The sequence below is a fragment of the Citrus clementina genome, unplaced genomic scaffold (genome assembly GCF_000493195.1).
Source record: "Citrus clementina cultivar Clemenules unplaced genomic scaffold, Citrus_clementina_v1.0 scaffold_4, whole genome shotgun sequence".
NCBI lineage: Eukaryota > Viridiplantae > Streptophyta > Magnoliopsida > Sapindales > Rutaceae > Citrus > Citrus x clementina.
In genome coordinates, this window is record NW_006262274.1 from 1,548,123 (window position 1) to 1,567,048 (window position 18,926).

General features: G+C 34.6%; 3 protein-coding genes across 5 annotated transcripts; 1 reads left to right on the forward strand and 2 right to left on the reverse strand.

The window, feature by feature from the left end:
- Positions 1-1,595: 1,595 nt before the first annotated feature.
- LOC18044752 (LOB domain-containing protein 12) lies at positions 1,596-2,515 on the forward strand. Its single transcript, XM_006435743.2, has 2 exons — positions 1,596-1,787; positions 2,160-2,515. Exons 1-2 carry the CDS (start codon positions 1,632-1,634, stop codon positions 2,502-2,504), a joined length of 501 nt encoding a protein of 166 aa, XP_006435806.1. The 5' UTR covers positions 1,596-1,631; the 3' UTR covers positions 2,505-2,515.
- Positions 2,516-5,118: 2,603 nt separating this feature from the next.
- On the reverse strand, positions 5,119-11,137 carry LOC18044753 (cytosolic endo-beta-N-acetylglucosaminidase 1). 2 transcript variants are annotated; one of them, XM_024185301.1, is made up of 11 exons: positions 10,446-11,137; positions 9,572-9,709; positions 9,338-9,447; positions 9,128-9,239; positions 8,943-9,050; positions 8,300-8,412; positions 7,710-7,791; positions 7,507-7,587; positions 7,266-7,321; positions 6,418-6,553; positions 5,119-6,100 (listed from the first exon to the last, which is right to left on the reverse strand). In XM_024185301.1, exons 3-11 carry the CDS (start codon positions 9,439-9,441, stop codon positions 5,357-5,359), a joined length of 1,536 nt encoding a protein of 511 aa, XP_024041069.1. In that variant the 5' UTR covers positions 9,442-9,447; positions 9,572-9,709; positions 10,446-11,137; the 3' UTR covers positions 5,119-5,356. The 2 variants fall into 2 exon arrangements, with proteins under 2 accessions (XP_024041069.1, XP_024041070.1); XM_024185302.1 differs by having other exon boundaries at positions 9,566-9,709.
- A 199-nt stretch (positions 11,138-11,336) lies between these two features.
- LOC18044754 (DEAD-box ATP-dependent RNA helicase 18) lies at positions 11,337-15,854 on the reverse strand. Of its 2 annotated transcripts, none has more exons than XM_006435745.2 (11): positions 15,441-15,854; positions 14,795-15,031; positions 14,146-14,406; positions 13,716-13,795; positions 13,503-13,608; positions 13,285-13,398; positions 13,101-13,199; positions 12,919-13,008; positions 12,690-12,796; positions 12,463-12,606; positions 11,337-11,967 (listed from the first exon to the last, which is right to left on the reverse strand). In XM_006435745.2, the coding sequence occupies exons 1-11, from the start codon at positions 15,699-15,701 to the stop codon at positions 11,697-11,699; spliced, it is 1,770 nt and encodes a 589-aa protein (XP_006435808.1). In that variant the 5' UTR covers positions 15,702-15,854; the 3' UTR covers positions 11,337-11,696. The 2 variants fall into 2 exon arrangements, 1 of the variants encoding a protein (XP_006435808.1); XR_002905898.1 differs by having other exon boundaries at positions 11,876-11,967; positions 12,754-12,796.
- Between the last annotated feature and the right edge of the window lie 3,072 nt (positions 15,855-18,926).

An 18,926-nucleotide genomic window follows, 5' to 3' on the forward strand; every position in this document is an offset into this window, starting at 1 on the left:
CGTACTGGTTAACATCTCAACGTTAAAGGGAGTTCTATCGATTTTCAAAATGAGCAGAAATTGGTTAGTTTTAGCTATCTTCCCAATTCATATTTGCTTATCAAAGGTTTTTACCAGTTTTATACCAAAATATATAATTCTGAAATCGATGGTAATTATCTTTGAAATTAACCATTTATATCATGGGAATAAGTCGAATTTTAATCTGTTGATGCACCACCAGATTAGTTCCTCCACGCATATAATAATGAAATTGTTATTTAAGTTAATATGATTATTTAATATGACCAGTGTTTGTTTGATCTAAATAATGATTTTGAGTCAAACCATGTGGTCTGGGGAGAAAATTAAAGAGGTGTTTGTCTTTGTTTTGTGCATTCACGTGAATGTTTGTGTGCTTAACAAACATTCACGTTGAGCCTCTTCTTTGGTGTCTCGGTCTTGGTCTTGGTCTTGGCTAATTAGGGTTTCCCGTAGTTCACAACTTTTTTCTTGACCATCTCTTGCCCTAATTTAAGAAACAAAAAAAAAAAAAAAAAACCCAAGCTCATGCACGCACAAAGAGGCTTGAAAATTAACATTGGCTAGAGCTCTTTGATCAATTTTATTAGAGCTAGAAAGAAGATTAAAATAGGGAACGTGGATGCCATAAAAAAGCCTATTATTAAATTTAGTATAGGTGCCAACCCAACACGCCTTTTGGTTAAGGTCAACTACAGTTGGGTTCACTCAAACTTTATATTGATTAGCTAGGTATATATGTATGTAAATATTTGTTTTTGAAATATTGTACATGGCAATTAGTGTGGTCTACGTTTTATCAAGAGTCTAATTAAATTATTATAATTATAGCATAATTTAGTGGTTCGTTTAAAAATCTGCCTCAAATTAAGACTTATAAAGTTGAAAGTTTGAATCATTAAAACTCAAACCCATTAATCCCATTCATTATGAGATTAGAGTTGATTCTACATTCAATTTGTTGTCTCTATTTTCATCCTTTTTGAAATTCTATAGTCATACTTAATTACTGTAATTAGCTAACAAATGAAAGGACCAAATTACTTGAAGTATACCATGGGCAGGTTTTTATAATTTATTTTAGACAGAAGCTTTCTTTCAAGATTTGTCTTGAATATTCTTTAGCAAGTTGTTCTTTTATGAAAAACTTTGATTTTTTCAAAGTTTATAGATCCTTCTCCTACATCGTCATAATCAATAGTTCATTTTGCACTCATCCAATAATCTATAGCCGCCCTCCTGCTTTGATCTATAACGTGCTGCTACAGCATCAACATGAGGCCTCTCTTAATCAATACTCAATCATATACTTAAATCAATTACTCTCCTCCCTCAGATATTAATATTAATTAATTAATCAACTAAACCCAACTCATATCTTTAATAATTATTATCATTGGTATGTAGCTCCTAGCCTTTTTCTTTTCTTTGCTTTTGATCTATAGTACACTCGACTCACACACTCATCACATGTCCTTAACTACTATAAATACACAAACCCCCTATCTCATTTCTCTTCAAGCCCTTAAAAGCTAGCTCTGTTGTATCTCTATAGCCATCTTCTCCTTCCTAGAAGCACTTTTTTTTTTTTTCTTTTTTCACAGAGGAAAATGGGTGGAAATTCTCCATGTGCCTCTTGCAAGTTGCTGCGTCGCCGTTGCGCCAAAGACTGCATCTTTGCTCCTTACTTCCCTCCTGATGATCCCCACAAGTTTGCCATTGTTCATAAGGTCTTTGGTGCTAGCAACGTTAGCAAAATGTTGCAGGTCTCTGCGCTTCTCTCTCTCTCTCTCTCTCTCTCTCTCAATCATCGGCATAACATGCATACGTACATAGATGCACATGTATATTTATGTATATCTAGTTATGTCTTCGTACGTGTATATATGTATGTATATAGTTAGATGTGGGTGCTAGCTAGTTAGTGGCAGAATCGTGATTTTCCTTTGGGGGAGACACAACGTATAAATGACAAACCTAAGAGGGCCATATCATAAAAACAGTAAATCTGACTATCTGAGGGGAAAGGGTCTCAACATAGTTCAGCCCCTGATACTAGTTGATTTAACAGATAAAATCAGAAAAAAGTTTGTGGGGTTTGAACCTCGCTTAACCTTGTATGTTTCATGATGATGCAGGAGCTTCCGGTGCATCAAAGGGCAGATGCAGTGAGCAGTTTGGTTTATGAAGCAAACGCCAGAGTGAGAGACCCAGTATATGGCTGTGTTGGTGCCATATCTTTTTTGCAAAACCAAGTGTCTCAGCTGCAAATGCAACTAGCAGTGGCTGAAGCAGAGATATTGTGCATCCAGATGCAGCAAGAACCGATGATGCCAACTCCACAAATAGACCCAGATGACAAGTCGTTTCTTCTCCAAAATAACCTCCCCCATCAATACCTCAATTTTACTTCATCGAGCAATAATGTAATTCATGACTCCCTCAAGAGAGAGAGCATCTTTGGACATGACATGGTTTCTTAATTAAAATCTGCCCTCTGTACGTTTTTCAACTTCTTGTTAATTAAATATTATGACTGGTAGTTAATCATTGTGAAAGTAGGTCATTAATTTGACACAGATGAATTTGTCTTAAACAAGGGTTGAGTAAATAGGGTCAACTTTAGCATGTGCATGTGAGAAGTTAACTAAACTAAAATCTTTTTCAAGTACGTACTTTAACTTGCTTATTAAACAAATTATGCTTCTACTTGTAAACTTGTGAGAGTTGGCAGGGCGGGTCGGTGACTTCTTAAAACTATATTAATTGACATAAATTCTTCAAGTTAATTTATTATTAGTTTATCAAACACCCATCTACTTTTCCTTGATAGCTAATGCTTCCATTTCATAACAGCTATAACTTCAAAGTCATGAAACCTCAATCCTGAAGATGTCCTACTAAGCCAACTTCTTGTAATCTTTTATTTTCTCAAACAAGTAAATATAAGAATTCTCCAAGTTACAGAAATAAAGCAGTGTTTGGTTGGCATGTAAGATAGGGCCGCTATTTGTATATATGCTTTTACATTTTGCAAAGATATAACCATTAATTCCACTTGACAAGGCCAAAATCTATCTCCCTACCACCAATGGAGAATGACCAAAACCAAGACTCCAGCATATAAATGAATCTAAGCGTAGATCATTGAATAAATAATGTGGCTTAGGCTGATATGCATAACATAAATTAAATTTTGAGGTACCAAAGTTTGCAATATATATATAGAGACACACACACACACACACACGTATATATAGGAAACAATAGATATTATTATTATTTTACTGTAAAATAATGTCGTATTACTTAATTTTTGTAGTAACTCGATTTCGTGTGAACTCCACAAAAGTGAAGAACTAATGCTTAACAATAGCTACATATTTTCCAATTATATATATTATCTCTAGACTACTTGCATAAATAAAAAAAAAAATCTCTAGAATACTTGCAAATCAAACTATTGATTATATGCTAATAAAATAGAAGAGAAAAGCATGAACTTGGCTTACTAATGCGTACGTGCCATCAGCTCACAAGTTCGTCTTCAAGTGTGTTCACGTGGGGCAGTGTGAGCAAGTGCTCAGTTCATGGGAAGTAGTATATGTGAAATTTTCAATATTATAATTTAATTTCTAAATCCATCTCTGATACAATTATGTGTCGAATCAAAGCAATAGTTTAAAAGAAGATGATATGAAAAAACAAAAGGGGGCAGGAACTGAGTGAAAGATTCCTCATTTGGCTTTGTTTAATCTTAAAGCATTTTTACAAGTCAAACTTGAAAGTTTTGCAGCAATATCCTTATCAACATACAGCTTTTTGTATAGCCCTTTTGAAGCAATTTGTAGCTGTACGCATGAGCTTATCAAACTCTATGATTATAAATTAGTGATTGATAGGCTTTATGGCTAGTTTGATTTGTCAACTTGTGTAACACATTCCACTGAGATCACGTCTTTTATGATTTGATTTTTTATTTTTTTTGTCTTTCTTTGCATTGGCTTCTTCTGACTCAACGTGTTTCTCTGGTGTTCATATATATGAGCTGCAATGAACATGCAATAAGTGTTTCATTCTTTCATGCTTCAATCGGACGCTTAAAATTTGTTCATCAAAAATTTGAAAATTACACGATCGTGCCACGTACTGGTATTATTCTCTAGAATGGTGATAGCGTCCTTGGGTACTAGAACAAATAATTTCCTAGCAACAACGGAAAGACAACATTTACCTAGATCTTAAGGTTTATTTTAATGGACAATTAGATTTTTTATTTTCCCTAACAACAAAGATAATGTTCACAGCTTAAATGTCTGTGCAAGTTCACATGATTCTGTTTGATAATATGCACATCAAATACTCGACCATTCTTATGAAAAAGTCAAGGCAGCCGAAAAGAAGCCATAAGATTTAATTATCTAATAAATAAGACAAAATTCGGGCATAGAACTTCTAAGAAAATTGACCCATTTTGGTTTAGTACATGAATGAACTTCCCGCCGGCTAGATCAGGATAGAGGTTAAGTGAGAGTCAAATGAAGTTTAAAGAAACAGAATTTAATTAAAAGTCACCATGAAAAGACTAAGGAACGCGCTTGCCTTTTTTTTTTTAAAAAAAAAAAAAATCAACTTCCATTTTTTTTTCTTTTTCTTTTTATAAATCTCAATGGAGACAAGAAAGATATGGAATCCTCATTTTCTCTTTTGAGGGCTCGAGGATAATACTTCCAATTCAATCAAATATCTTTCATTCTTTCGATTAATTATCTTATTTCTTGATCACTCTCATTTCATATAGGTTCCATTTATTTAAGGCCCTGTTCACGGTGTAGCTCTTCCTTTTTATTGTTCTATAGCAGTTAGTTTTGGAACTAAGCGCAGAGTCCAGTGTTCTTGATTCTTCAAGCCATGCATGCCTATACCCTCTTTCAATATCTTTGTTTAGTCTATGCGTTGGGGACTCACTGAACTCGAGAAAAATATTACCTAGACAAAAGACGATAGTCTCTAGTTTTGACTAACTCAGCTCTGCTCTTTTTCGGTAGAAAAAATGGAGAAGTTTGTTGTGTGGTAAACATATTACTAATGCCAATGTGTCATCACAGAACAGTTTTAGTGTAAGGAATAATCATACAACAGTTGCCAGATACAAACAACATTATTCTTCTTTTAAGGGGATGATAAAGTGCTAGAATATTAAGATTACTTATCTTTGACATCCAGTAGAAGAAATGGAGACTTGTCCATTTCTTGGACAATCATACAACAGTTGCCAGATACAAACAACATTATTCTTCTTTTAAGGGGATGATAAAGTGCTAGAATATTAAGATTACTTATCTTTGACATCCAGTAGAAGAAATGGAGACTTGTCCAGATTCTGGCTTGTCCCCTCAACACTGCATACTTGAATAATGAACTTGAGAGCATCAGTGTTTGAAGGAATGATGAGGTCGGAAATGTAAAATGATTCAACTCGTGCCACCCCAAGATACTCTTGTGTTGACTCTACCCTTCCATCCAGACTTCCGACTGCCTGTTTTGCTGGTTTCCCAAGATAGATATTATACTGGGGGAATACAGAATCATTCCCGTCTTTTAGTTTCCAGATGATCTTAGCACTTAGTGTTTTAGTACCCTGAGAATCTGAAGCAAATTTAACATATTGTGCCTCAACGAGCCATGAACTAGACAGAGGGAAGTCCGAGTTCTGTCCACTAGTTTTAATAGAAATATCCCCAAGGATTGCAAAATATTCTGCCGGAGTGTGAACTGATGCATTATCTTGAACATTTGATGCGGACTCTAGAGTCCGCCTGCTGTTTTCAGGCTCTGGCCTGTAGCATACAGCACTGATTCCTGTTATTGTGTATCCACCCATTATAATTCTAGCTTCCCGTGTGGCCCATTCTGTGGTAGTTTCTAGCATTTTAACTTGGCGTGGAACAATCAATTCACTGAATTTGGTTGAAGATTGGTCAATTCTACGGGATGCAAGAAGTACTGACTTTCTTTCTTTTCTGGCCGAAGAGAACTCGAGAAGGAGGCCAAGTAGAGAAGTTTCTTCTGATTTTACCTGCAATGGTGGTAATTCTCACAGTTAGTCTAGATGGAAGTAGAATTACACTGTGGATTATACTAAGGTAATTGGTGGGAAAAAGAAAAAGAAACTCAAAGTTCTTGCATGGATCCTAATGCCTGCTTGTGTACAGAATGTTCTAAGTTTCTAGTTTCAGAATGCAGGCATTGAATCAATCTCATTTGCACGCATGTTCTCATCAAATGGCCAGGTGAACGTAAGACATCAACATAAAACTTAAGTCTAGTATTAAAGCTGGTAATAATCATTTGAAATTGTGCTTTTCCTTCTTGATCTATAAAGAAATAGCTTACAGAATATGTGATATAAACAGGCAAATTCCCCAACAGAAGCTCTGCCTGAAAAAGCCTTGCAATGAAACTGGCATTCTCTTCAAGAGTTCCTTTAAACGTTACATTCCCCCCTCCACTATATGATGCTTCCTTGAAACTATAATTGCAAATAAATGATTAGGTGAGGCAGAGCTTTGATGCACAATATAGATCAATGGGTAAACTTCAATTAATCCCCTACTTAGAATGACAATCTTTAATCTACCCCCTTTTGCTGTTAAGAAGACAAAAAAATTCCTCAAGAAGCCCTCCATTTACCCTCATTTTCTGAACGAAAATTGGGGTAAATTGGGGTTTCACACTTTTGAGGGGTAAATTGAAGATGGTTATTTTATTTAGGGATGAATTGAAGTTTACCCTAAACAAATTAATGAAAAATAGAGATTGTGAACGAGGAATGCACTGTTGAGGTAATGTATGACAGCTTAAGCAACTAACAGCAAATCCCACCAAAACATGGAGATACTGATGTATTCTAATTCCATGCTTAGATCTAATTTTACTTTGGATGCTTTGCTCTTGAGTTTTGATGGCAGGAAAAATAGAGCTGTGCAAGAGGTTGAGCAGACCATTTTTCATCCTTTGGGACAACATACTTTCTTATTCTCATGATAAGACCTATAATCTGATGTATCACAGAAAGATCAAAATATATCAAATCAGATTACAGTACTTAATGGCTTAGACAACTTCCCATTACCCACATAAGAAAATGTATATCATGTGGCATACCATCCATGGAAATGGAAACTGTAAATCAGTTGAGATTTTACAAATATTAGGAGAAATAAACGATCTTTAAAACTTACTCAACAAGGACTTGAATAGTATCTGGATTAGGGTCATCTTTAAACTCAAGCATAGGCTGCCACAAGTATAGGGGAAAGTTAAAGCGGATAAAGAGTTTGATGGCTAGAGCAACAACAGGTCATGTTTACGTAGAACATTTTCATTTCTGGAGTAGTATGACTATTATTATTGTCAATATGACCACAGTTTTAAACTACAAAAAGTAAGAACAAAAGAAACACAGGTCTAATCAGTGCTTACCTGAAAGCCTTGGGAAGAAATGTTATTCCACGGAGTGTCTAACATTTGCTCCCCCTCAAGAGAAATATGTAAACCATGACCCTGAACAATGTTGTGATGGTCAGTATTCTATGAACTGGCATCTTATGAGCAGCAATTGACTGGTGCCCAGCACTAAGGTTTTAAATACAAGAACAGAGTATGAAATTTAACATAGTTGCTACCTGATCAAAATTTGAGTAGAATGGTAATACTTTGGGGTAATTTTGTAGAATTCCCCATGACTTTTCAACAAGGGACCACCAACTGCAGAAACGAACGTATATGAAAATGAAGCTTACCAAACCATTGTATAGATATTAGAGGAAACTATCTCAACAATGAAAGTAAGAGTTACACTGCTATAGATGAGCAGCATTGGAAAGATCTTCAAATAATTGAAGTAGTAAAACAGAACATAAATCATAGTCCGGGACAGGTCAGGTAAGAGGAACCCAAGTATCATTGAAAGAATTCAGCAAATTTTGAAAATTTGTGTGGCTTTAACACTAAAAGATATGAAAATCTGTTGCTATGAGGAAAAAGAGGAAAGTTTTGAAGACGAGAATAAGTTCAGAAGTGAATAGTGACATTTTTCAGCTATTTATGCTCCTAAGAAGAGGGTCCATATGGCGTCCCAGATGAGTGCTGTTCCCACCTTTGTGAAATACAGTAAACAGGGTATACTGATAGTAGCAAAAATACACAGCAGCTGTGTGTGTATGTGCGCAGAACTTCCACATTCATGGAATTTCACAAAGGATAGGAGGATTACTGATTTTGAGCAGTCTGAAAGTCAGGTGGCTGCTTAGTCTCATAGATCCATCCAGGAGCAAATATGGCAGCTGACACATCATCCTTCTTTATCACATCCAGAGCGACATTTGTCTGATTTACAAAGAATATAGTTACGAAAGAAAACTTTCCACACTTCAAAAAATTCAAACTACCAGAACTTGTACATAACTCTGTTTTACATAATAATATCTGGCATCATGATGTGAATATACTTTAAAACATGTCTAGTAAGTAAAGACTCAAAAGTACATATTACATGGGAGTTGAAGATAATTTCGCAACCAATAAATGAAATACGTCGAAGTATGCTACTTCAACAAGAAAAACAATCAAACAGGTAATCTTAATTTGGTTTGACAGAAAGATGAGCTAATTTATCTTGCTTACCGAACTAGTATGTCACCACAAGTGGGTAGAAGAGACTTTTGAAAAAAAAAAAAAAAAAAAATTCATAGAAGCGACTTAGAAGATGGAAAAATTCAAACTTCTCCTAATAGGGTCCACATTGAATGAAATCAATTGGAAGATTAGATATAATATAATATAGAATTAAAACGTAGACTGTAAGAAACTTTTAAGATGAAGATTCACAAATCTCATAAAGTTAACAGGTCACATACATTCCATTTTCCACCTCCAAAAGTGTTCCTTCCAAATACATCTATTCCCATGTAGACATCAAACTTCCTATCACCTGCAACAGCTGCTGAAAGCTTTGGATAGTCTTCCTACGAGGCAACCAAGAATTATTGAATACAAGAATCCACCATTAAGTTCCATACAAGGGGCAAAGATAAGGGCTTACCTTCCATGTATAGTTTACAAATATGCCGTCACATATATCAAAGAAAGGTTTATTTTTTTCATTCAGTTGGTCTTGCCAGTCAAGTTTCCCATCAATTGTAACACTGTCATACCTGCAAAAACAATATTAATCGATAAAATATAAATTCAAGACAAATTACTACAGCACAAAATTCAAGAGAACGTAGCATATCCTAATGGTCACACTCACCAGATAGCCAAAGATCCAGGCACTGAGGAGTGCATAGTTTGAGTTAAATGGCTGACAAATTCTTTCAAGTTAGGGATTTGATCTACATCCAGTTCAACCTCCATATTAATCTGCAAGTAACAGTTCCCATATCAACAACTGAAAGGGAGTGCACAGACGACACTCTATGTAGCACATAAAACTGAAAAAAGCTAGAAGAAAATCAAAAAGTCAGAGATTTAATAAAACCTATACCAGCCACCCATCAAAGCCCAAAGCAACCGCAAGCTATGCCAAGCGCTCAGCATAAGTATGAGCAGACTCCTTTGTAGATAGCAATTCAGTGGCAATAACTTTTCCTTCATCCCCTTCTGTGATGAAAGTCCCTAAAACCTATTATTCCATGAGCACAAGAGAAATATCATCATATACAATTAAAATTCCTCAAGTCATTCACTTATCACTCTCATGGATTGAGAATAAAGTACACCATCAATATTCAAAATGTCAAGCTACCAAAGGAATAAAAAATAAAAGGCAAATCATGGTCTATAATAATAATTAAAAAAAAAAACTCCCAATTGGATAGCCTTGCACCACCATGTCGTAATCATATCATGGATACCATCTAGACATTGTGAGCTTACACTGCACCAACTGTAAAGCATAGTACTTGCCCTCGGAAAAAATTTCTGCTCAGTCTCTATAATTATTGTTATAACAGCTATGGTCATTTCCCATAATTGATCAATCTTTCATTCAAGAATTTAACCCCCCACCCCCTACTCACACACAAACTCACAGAAAAAAAGGAAAATCGTCTTGATGAGTACATTGTCGTTGAACATATTATATTAAAAGATCATTAATAAAGTTGAATAAAGAAAAAGCAAACACTACAAAGAGTAAAAGCTTATATGAGGTTTTTATCCACAATCAATCATTTCCTCCCTTAAACTCCATACACTACAAACAGTGAAAGCAAACACAAAATTAAAACCAAGAAGCAAAGAAAACAAAAGCAAAACATAAAAGGCATGTCTTTTAATTTTCAACTAACTAAGCACTTATTGTTCAAGAACGAAATATAAATTAAAAAAAAAAGAAAAAGAAAAAGAAATTGCACTACCTTAACGCCATGTCTGTGAGCAGTGTTAGTCCAACAAGGAGGAGGCAAAGTGACCAAACTATGAGAAAAATAAACAAAAACATCCATCAAATGCCAATGCCAAATAGCGTAGGCGTCGGCATTGGTCCCACCTTGGACCCACTTATCATCCACGTAGCCACCTTGCATGTCATGGCAAACCAAAATCCTCGGCCTGGCAGGTAGAGTTGGAGACGCACCGTTCAGAGGATGAAGAGGAACAGTCGACTTATTAAAAGGGTAGTGAAAGGAGTCAAAGTAAGCGCGAGAGTGAAGATCTTGGAGGGTTTTAATGGGGTAAGAGATGGGAATCGACGGCTGCAATGGGTCGAACGGAGGAGGATCGACGGCTGAGGAGTCGTCGTTGGAATTGGACATGGTGATGAAGAGAACGAGGGAGTGGAGAGTTTTTTTAAGTGAGAGGAGGGAGTTGCGGAGAGTTTTTAGAGTTTGACGATTGATGTAAGTCCGAAGAAGATGATGAAGTATTATTATTATTAAGATACATGGGACGACGACGAAGACGAAGACGAAGGTCAAGTCTTGACAGTGAGTTTGGAACATGGCAGGAAGCTTCGCTTTTGCTGTGCCTTTAAATGCTTTTGTTGACTTCGTTCTTGGTCTTCGTCATCGCTTACAGTCAGTCAGTCAGTCAGTCGACTGTACATCAACAACTATTCTACAAGTGCTGGTGAATATAACATTGAAGCTTGAGACTACTCAGACACCTTCACCATTATAGAAGCATATTTCTTTCATCCATCTCTCTGTTACTATTCAGTTCCGTAAATTTTACCAACAATCACAAGGAAGAGCAAGTAAGCTAAGATATTTCTGGAAATTCGGATCCAATCAATTTCATTTGTACCGGTGTTTATCACATGCTTTAAAGTCATGGTTACTTCATAGCGAATGGCATAATTTATTCAACTGAATATAACAAGATCAAATACAGAATTACTGATTATTAAGAAATGCACAGGGAACTCCAGTGAGAGACAGTTCTTCTAATCTACAAAATTATTTAAATATTTTTGTATTAAGTGCCAATGGGGCAAGAAATTTCCCTGAGGTGTGACAGAACACCAATAATGCATATCATTAGAGGAGGGCAAAACAAGCTTTACATGGGTTGGGGCACAACCAGACGGCAGGTTAAGATTTCTTCTCATTGAGGGCTGACAACACCCAATCAACATCAAAACTTGCAGAATCATGACCTGCATGATGCACTTATAGCAACTCTTCTGTCCCCGTCATCTTTGCAAATTCACTTTCATCTATACTACCCTTTTTTAGCTTTTTTAATAGGCGGTAATCCCGGGCCAGCTCATCTTCGTCTTCGATTGCCTGGGTAGCACGTCTCTGTTTTGCTGTTTTCTTCCTCATCACAGTAGTTGCAGCATCTGAGGCCTTGTTTGGTTTCTGTCGTTTTGGTTCTTTCTGCTGTGCCTCTTTCTTTGCTTGCAAATTCTTCTTCCTTTGTTTCTCACGTGATTTATCCCTGATTTAATATAGTTATCAGCTATGGTCACAGGCGTACACAGATCTTAAAAATAAAAAAATAAAAATTAATTCCATCAATGCTGCATATGTGAAAAAGCATAAATGATAAGAGGAATGTGATGTTGGATGATTCTTATACAAAAATCATAAGGTTTCCCATCATTTTCCTTTCAATACTGAAAAAAGAGGCAAAAGAAATTCAGCTAATTTTGCTGCAAGTTTGCCTTGGAAACCAAAAAGGTTTTGAACAATGGTCTGTCTGAACTTGGTTGAAAAAATAAATTTATCTTTTAAAAATATTGAAAGAAGTCAATATCTTGCTAAATGAAAAAGAAGAAGACTGGTTGTGAAGTGAAAGCATTTAAGAAATTCACAAATCGAATATGGGGTTTCTTCCTCTATGATGACTTCCATGTCAATTGTCAATGCAAATTATTAGGCTCTTTGATTCTATTTAATCAACAAATTTTGATAACACATTGTTAGTTCTTACTTGTACTTGATGTCCTCCAACTTGATGTCTTTAACTGGGACGAAACCCTTGGTGGAAAGAGAATGGATCTTTACCTCAGACATTGAAGGAAGTTGTAGTAAGCCATAACCCATAGCCAATTTCCCGACCTCAAGTTCTTTCCACCTATATAATATGATGGATAAAAAACATTATAACGAAACAATAAAAAATGCAGAGAGAAATTATGGATAGAAGGCAGTAGTGACCTGAAGATATACGAGCAGTGATGCTCTTTATATGCACGTATATAAGAAACAAATGCTCTGAGACCTTTCTCCATGACATCACGGTCTTTTTTTGCTGCAGATCGAATCTGAAACAAGTTTTGATACTATGTTGGATCAACCATTTTCTTCTCACTACACACCGGAATATATAGAACAAATTTCCAAAACCAAAAACAATGGAAGAGAATAAGATAGAAATCATGATCACCTCAGGAACTACATCAGAAGCATCATCAGAGCATTTCCTCTCTTGAAGAGGAACCCTTCTTATCCGCAGGAATTCTACATAAGCTTCCTCCTGAACAAGTATAATTAAATTAATTTCCCTAGAAATTTTTCTTTAACAAGAATAGTACATGATAAGGGAGTCAGTATGCGGGTGAAAGACACCTTGGGTGATAGGAAAACAATGGAGCGCCCTTGTCTACCCAACCTAGCAGTTCGACCAACTCTGTGAACGAAAACATTTGGATCTTGAGGGGGATCATACTGCAAGATAACAAACACATTAACCACCACACATAAAGTAACACGGATAATGACTGGTCTACTTTTCTGCAATTTACAAAGTCACCTGCACTATACAATCAACACCAGGAATGTCAAGTCCACGTGCAGCAACATCCGTACATAGAAGAATGCCACTTGAAAGAGATGTAAATGAAGCTAATGCTTTCTCCCTAGCAGTCTATTTGTAATCAAAATCAATCAAAATGAGTAATAATATACACCAGCCGACTTCTGAAATTGTAATATAAGATTCTGAGGATATTTCAATAACTAACATCCTACCTGCTTCATCTTTCCATGAAGAGGAATCAACGAGAGACTCTTCAAAACAGCCAGACGTGGAAGAACAACTCCCCAGTAGTCAACACAAGCACAAGTCATGAAATATCTGAAGACATACATTAATCCTATTATGAAATTATGATTAATCATAGGCCATTAACTACAAAAAGATAGCATCATCCATCCTCTGAGAAATTTCCATGCTGAACTTACATTATAATCTTTTTAGACTTGTTCTTTATAAGCAGATCAACAAGTTGTGATGGTTTCTCATCTGGTTCACATTCCAAATACTGCAGAATCAGAGGAGAAATTAATTCAGAATAAATGCAGAACTTACAAAGACTATTAGTGTTCAAATCATAACAAAGGGTTACTATTTTTGTCAAATTAGGGGGGGGAAATCCAATTAGTCTGAAATGACATCAAACATGAATATTTAGCACAACCCAGAGTTTGCTTTATGGCTTTGAAGAAGAGGATAAAAAATTAATTCAAGTGACTTCCAGATTCAATAAATGTCTTCCAGGATCTAATATGTCAAATTAAAATTCCAAAAATCATTATTTGAGTTTATTTGGCTTCAATTCTGTTTAACCACATGCAACGTAAATTGCAACCAAAATATATTCACACACAACACCTCAAGATGAAGGCCTAAAGGTGTTTTCGAAGAGGCTAGTTGCTGCGATGATGCCGATACATGATGTGATTTTGATTCTGCTCGCACTTCAACCCTCACAGGATTCCTCAGCCCTGCTTTGGATAGCTCTTCAACTGCCTCAGTTTGAGTAGCTGAAAAAAGGCCAGTTCTACGAAGTTTAGGCAGGCGAGATATGATGTAACTGATCTGTTTCTGGAATCCCATATCCAAGAGCCTGTCAGCCTCATCTAGAACCAAAATCTGCACAACCAGCAAGATGAAGCTGTAAGGTCACCAAAGTACAGGATCCAAGTATTATCTTTGTGAAAAATTGTTCAAAAATTACATTCTAAATTAGTGTAATCTTCAGTCATAATCATTAAACATCTGTCAATTGTCTAGTTAAGTCTTCATTAAACAAATCCAGAGGCTACTGATCCTTGCACTCATTGTGCATTGTCAACTGACAAACTATAAATTCAGCAACATGGATTAAAAGTCCTCTAGATAATCACTAACAACAAAAACAAGGTGTGAATTGAAGCCAAGATTTCCATAAAATAGAAAAGACAATGAAGATCATCAATCTCTATCCAAACCAAGATTAGAAATTAATACATTATAGAGAATCAAACATCCAAGCAACTACCTCAAGGTTCCGAAAATCCAAGACATCCATACGTTCCATTATATCATATAGCCTCCCAGGTGTCCCGATCAACAAATTTGCTCCTTCTTCCTCTATTTTCTTCACATCTGCTTTCACCTCCACACCTCCCACAAGAAGCACAGACTTAACATCCGGTAAAGTTGAGATGAACGGCTGTGCAACATGGTATATTTGCGATGATAGCTCCCTTGTTGGTGAGATAATCATCCCCATTATCTGCTCTCAATTCAAAAACTAATTTCTCAACAAAGTAATCACTAAAAGCAAATGCAATTCACTCGATACATAATAAAATTGCCAGTGCAATGCAATCAATTTATTTAGAATCAACTACAACTAGAAGTAAAAACTATTCAAGTACTTAGAAGAACTATTTGACTATTTTCTAGTGCGGTGCTAAGAGAAGCAAAAGTGCTCACGCAAAGTGCTTTTCAAAGAATCAGTAAGAGTTTTTGTAGAAAATTTAACTGAAAAATAAATCATATGCATTTTTTGGGTAAAAAGTAAAAAAAAAAAAAAAGCTATTTGAGCTCGTTGAGTTCATTTAAATATAAATTTCTATGTTTTAATTTAATTTTCCTGAAGCTTCTAGGCAGCCAAACACAAATGAGAAAATGTTTTGGACCTGGTGGGGTTTCCGAGCAGAAGAGGCACGGCGGAGGATCTCCACTAGAGGGACGACAAAAGCTAGGGTTTTGCCAGAGCCGGTGGCGGCGTCCACGGCTACGTCCTTGTAGCTGCATAACAAAGGGATTGTGGCAGCTTGAACAGGCGTGCAAAACTCAAAGCCGGCTTCAGCTAAGGCTTCGAGAACTGGCTCGGAAAGCGCCGGCTTCAAATCGGAAAAGCGAGTTTCTGTTAACGCTTTGTTCGGGTTGGACTCCATTCTAACGGTTCAAGGCAAGCGCGGATTCGGAGTCAGATAGCATCCATTGATACCTACTGAAAACATATCAAATCAGTCCCTTAATTTTATATTTATTTCTCGATGAAAAACAAAGGCTTCGGTAGACAGTGGAGTTGTTCTACTGTAGAGAACTGACGGTGATCCTTACGTTATAGTAATAAGTGTAGATTTAATATTTATTTTTATGATCGTACGGTTATCAACAATATTTTACCATTGAGTAGATAATTTTTTATGATTGAGCGGTGAAAATTATGAGCATGACCCTATTATTGAATAATGTAGTATAACTACTATAAATTAACATTCTTTGAACCATAAAAAATCTATTAATTTAATAAATATTAGTACATCGAGTACATCGAGTAAAGTTGTATGATACATTTTAATTAAATCTTGTTTAAATGTATCAATCACTTAATAATTCATTGATTAGATTGTACAACTAGATTACAATTATATAGTAACACATTAGAAGAGCACTTGGAGGAAATATATTAAGTTGACCTCTCTCTTATTCCTCTTCACATATTACATTAGTATAATAACAGAAATTAATTTCAAGCACGAAACATTGAAAATTTATTTATCAAAAACCTCATAGACATATGATATATATTTAGTTTCAATTCAGGTAATTATTAATATACCTATTAATTGGGTCGGTAGAAAAACAAGAATGTTTTGAAAGTTTTTTATTTAATAACTTCTCAAATGATTAAGTTATCATGTTGGTCCCAAGTTGGGAGAAAAAAGTAATTATTTAATCAAGATTATGAATTTATCGAGTATTAATTTAATGAAGTTCTGTTGTATAGTCAATTTTTTTATTTTTCTATTTTTTACTAATTTTATAGTCAATGGACAAAAGTAGCCATCATTAGAACCCCCTTTGGGATTATAGTTAAAATGCTATAAATAATTTATTTCATAAGTTTTGGTAAAAATGGTGTTTGATAAATTTTTTAAAATGTTATTTATTTTATAAGTTTCTACATTTTTGCAGCAGACTTTTAAAGTTTTTTATAAACAACTTATTAAATAGAGTACCACACTTTTTTAATTTTTTATTGTAATTTTAATATTTTAACAAAAGGATAAGTATATCTTACTTTTTCACAAACTCTTATATGCTTATATACAAACAAAAGAAAATTTACACTTATGTTTATTTAGGCCATTATATAATAAAATAGTACTTTGATAATAAATTTACCAAAGACACATACTTTTTTTTTAAAAAAACTGAAAGTAATTACAATAACACAATTTACTAAACACTGAGTTATTTTTGTTAACATATATGTTTTCATAATGTTGATTTTGATGATAACAAACAAGATTAAGAATGATATATTTTTTAAGCTCAAATTATTTTTGTGAAATCATTCTTTAAATACATGAAATGTTTGTCATCATAAAAAAGGGGGAGATTGTTAACATATATGTTTCCATAATATTGATTTTGATGATAACAAACAAGATTAAGAATGATTAATCTTTTAAGCTCAAATTAGTTTTTATACATTTTAAATAAATCATTATTTTTACATTATAAAGGTTTTATATTTAATGGAAAAATGATTTTATGAAATTGATTGTTTTTAGTTTTTTAAATAAATCATTATTTTCACATTATAAATATTTCATATTTAATGGAAAAATGATTTTATGAAATTGGTTGTTTTTCAAAGTTTATGGTTTAATTGAAAGAATTTTGAATACTTTGAAATAAACAAGTATTGCTTGAAATTTTGGTAAATGACTTATTTGAAAAGTGTCATAGCATCTTTGGCATATCATAATTTCAAAAAGTTTTGGGATTAACAAAATATTATTTAGAAATTCTGAAATTGGACTTATTTGTAAAGTTTCATAACGTTTTGGGCCGTAGTATAGTTTTGTAAAGTTTTGAGGTCAAACTATAATTTCAAAAAATAATGCACTGTGAGTAACGGCTAGTTTTTGAGTTCAAACTATATAAACTCAAAACCAATTCATTTTTGCAAATCCAAGCAAGCAAGAACAAGTGCACACAACATATATTGAGCTTCAACTTCTTGAATCATCATTCATTAAATCATCTTTGTTCTTCAATTTGTATATCCACTCTTAAAGAGAGATTCATTGTTGTGTTTTTCATTTCTCATCAAATTGTGAGAGTACAAGTGTGAAAAACACTTGGGGTGAAGAGATTGAAGATATAATCTCTTGTTGTAAAAGTTCATTGACACCTTGAAGTCAATTGTAAACGTTTGAAGTCTTAGAAAGGCTTGGATAGTGGAATCCTCAAGTTTGGATCGCTTGGAGGCGTGGACATAGGCGGGGATTGCCGAACCACGTAAAAATTCATGTGTTTGTTTCTCTTCTCCTTTACTCTTTAATTATTGTGCTTTTGTTGAACTTATTGCTTTCAATTTTTATTAAGACATTAGATTACTTGTTGTGTGAATTTGCTAGGATAATTTTTAAATTTCCAATTCACCCCCCCTCTTGGGTTGCAAACTTGTATTTTGAATTTTTTCAACTAGCAACTTATTTCAACCGCACAACATAAAACATCTTATTCCATCCACTACAAGAATTCTAAACTAGTCCTGAGTCTATTGCTTAGTCATTTGTGTACACTATTTGAAATGAAGTTGTGGGTTTGAGTTTTCATGTATTTATGGTTTTTTCGAAATCCACACAATAAAAACTAATGTGGGTAAGCAAATAAGAAGTGTAGGCCAACAACCTCATTAGGAAAGCACTGGCCATGGTAATGGTGTTTTAAGGTTTTAGGATTTTATGGGTGGGTAGAGAATGGTGCATTTTAGAAAGTGAGTGTCCATAGTATTGATATTTTATTAAATAAGAATATAATTTACTTATTTATATTAAATGTGTGTTTTTAAAATTTTTCCAAATGAACTACCAAACAGTTTCTTAATCTTAGACCAATGACCAGCACTCACTAACGTAAACTCCTGAGACCGGGAATTTGGTCTTCTTATGAGGACTTGGTTAACAGAGCACTGCAAATTATGCATTTAATTAATAAAATATTAATGGGCAGGGATCTAAATGATAATATCCCCATAATAAACGAAAACCATTCATAAATAGTAAAAAGGATTAAACAACGTCGTTTAAAAGCCCTATAAATTGTACAAAGACAAGCGGCTGCAAAACCCTTTAGCTTTTCTTCTCTTGAACCTCTCA

Bases quoted from the DNA above. Each gene is read 5' to 3' on its own strand.
- LOC18044752 (XM_006435743.2), top strand. From the start codon at position 1,632: ATGGGTGGAAATTCTCCATGTGCCTCTTGCAAGTTGCTGCGTCGCCGT. The intron at 1,788-2,159 runs GTCTCTGCGCTT...ATGATGATGCAG, and splicing joins ACGTTAGCAAAATGTTGCAG to GAGCTTCCGGTGCATCAAAG.
- LOC18044754 (XM_006435745.2), bottom strand. From the start codon at position 15,701: ATGGAGTCCAACCCGAACAAAGCGTTAACAGAAACTCGCTTTTCCGAT. The intron at 13,796-14,145 runs GTGTTGTGTGTG...CTGATTCTGCAG, and splicing joins CTTTAGGCCTTCATCTTGAG to TATTTGGAATGTGAACCAGA. The intron at 13,609-13,715 runs GTAAGTTCAGCA...GTATGTCTTCAG, and splicing joins AAGTCTAAAAAGATTATAAT to ATATTTCATGACTTGTGCTT.
- LOC18044753 (XM_024185301.1), bottom strand. From the start codon at position 9,441: ATGGAGGTTGAACTGGATGTAGATCAAATCCCTAACTTGAAAGAATTT. The intron at 7,588-7,709 runs GTAGCAACTATG...AACATTGTTCAG, and splicing joins TCTACTCAAATTTTGATCAG to GGTCATGGTTTACATATTTC. The intron at 6,554-7,265 runs GTAAGTTTTAAA...TTGCAATTATAG, and splicing joins ACTATTCAAGTCCTTGTTGA to TTTCAAGGAAGCATCATATA.